The following is a 1,640-nucleotide window of genomic DNA, read 5'->3' as shown; positions in this document are numbered from 1 at the left end:
TCCCTACAAACAGAGTCATTTCCTAGAGAATGAGAATACAGCTCTCATTTTTGGAACTGGGAATTGAAATGCCTCCTGGGGATTGTTATTTTTTTTAAAAGTCACTTAAAAATCACTACTAAATTGGTCTGTTGAGTTACTGGTTTCCATTTTACTTTCTCCACGCAAAAAGGAATTGTCTTTCCAGGAAAAAAAATTTCTAACAAGTGTGAGAAACTCTCAACAAGCCACCACCAGTAATTTTTTTTAATGTAACAAAAGAGAAAACTACACTATTTTAACTTGAAATTTTCCCTGAATAGGTCACAGCAGCCCGCTCATGTCAAGAAAGGCTTACAGAGGCAAAAGGCAACTGAGCAGAAGTAGCAGCAGCTAGCTCCTATGCTTTTTGTAGTGAAAACATTGTTAGGCAAACAGTCAAAAGCCCTATCATAGAGGTATCAAATAAAAAGCACCCTAATGCAGTATTTTAATATTCTAAAGAACTGTGTCAAGGTAACTATTACGTTTTAACAATTATTTAGGTAGTGGACAGCACTGCCACTTGACCAAATTAATGGTTCTAGGGAAGGACAACAATTAAAACGGACACAACCAAAATCAGTATGTACTCACTATTTTGCAAAATAATAATCTGAAAGAAACACCCAGGAAAGGCAGTACATAGACATCTTGTGATCTACCCATCACAGCTAAACCCTCACCGATCACACAAGAGGACAACATCCATGGATCAGATATTTCTTGCTCTTTGAACACAGAAAAGGCTACCAAGTACAGAGAAAACCAGAAATCAAATAGCAACTGTGTTTTACTTACTGTAGTCAAAGGGGTTGGTGTAGGTATAGGAAGCAACCCTGCACCAGGCATCAGGCTTGTCATTGTAGGAGCAGGCGCCAATAGAGAAAGGGCTTTCGCTTCATCTGGGATTTTACCTGAAGAAGCAAATGAAAGCATTACACAGAGTTGGAACACTACACAGATGTTACTCTATGATTTTACAATTACCTTGCATTTAAAAATATAATAAATAAAAATGAATCTATCTACCAGATCCTTACAAAGAAATAAATAAGAACTTTTACCCTGCTCTACTAGGAAAAACAAAAGTGAGCAAAACTTCAAAAACTAGCAATCTCATTAATGGATTATTATTTTAAAAACTGAATAATGTATACAAGTATTTAACACTTTGAGCTATGGGTCACCTGTACTGGAAACTTAATGTTCATGAACCAAACGATATCAAGCATGGACGCTTTCCCAGGGCGGTGTTTTCGCGGTGATCGAAAGTTGTTTTACACATGACAACCGTTCGTGTTGGCTGCATCACTAATAGCACACAGAACATCAGATACAGAAAAGAAGAACATTTTTTAAAGTTTAATCCCCAGAAATGTCAAAGAACCAAATCAGTAAAAGAATTAAAAAAAGTATGTGCTAACTGAAATTTGTGCTTTTTTTTTCTTCTGGTGCTACCTACTTTGGCTGTAAAAATAAATAAAAACAAAACAAAAACTACTGAACTACTGTGAATCCACACAATGCATACTACAAGTGAAGCTGGATGTGGAGGAGGTAAGGACAGATAAAATTTTGATTTGTACTGTCTCACATTCTAGGTCACCTTAGTTTACCTG

At 36.3% G+C, this 1,640-nt stretch overlaps 1 protein-coding gene across 1 annotated transcript in view; it reads right to left on the bottom strand.

Moving 5' to 3' along the window:
• Positions 1–1,640, bottom strand: part of SREK1 (splicing regulatory glutamine/lysine-rich protein 1) — a gene marked incomplete at both ends in the record, with an annotated part of 22,034 nt that overhangs the window by 13,352 nt on the left and 7,042 nt on the right. Inside the window, one exon of the mRNA XM_010183219.1 lies at positions 820–935. Coding sequence (XP_010181521.1) covers positions 820–935 — 116 coding nt within the window. The remainder of the gene's footprint in view (positions 1–819; positions 936–1,640) is intronic.

The sequence above is a fragment of the Mesitornis unicolor genome, unplaced genomic scaffold (assembly GCF_000695765.1).
Source record: "Mesitornis unicolor isolate BGI_N332 unplaced genomic scaffold, ASM69576v1 scaffold13014, whole genome shotgun sequence".
Lineage (NCBI taxonomy): Eukaryota > Metazoa > Chordata > Aves > Mesitornithiformes > Mesitornithidae > Mesitornis > Mesitornis unicolor.
The sequence above is the reverse complement of the archived record's forward strand: the minus strand, read 5'-3'. Positions and strand labels throughout refer to the sequence as shown.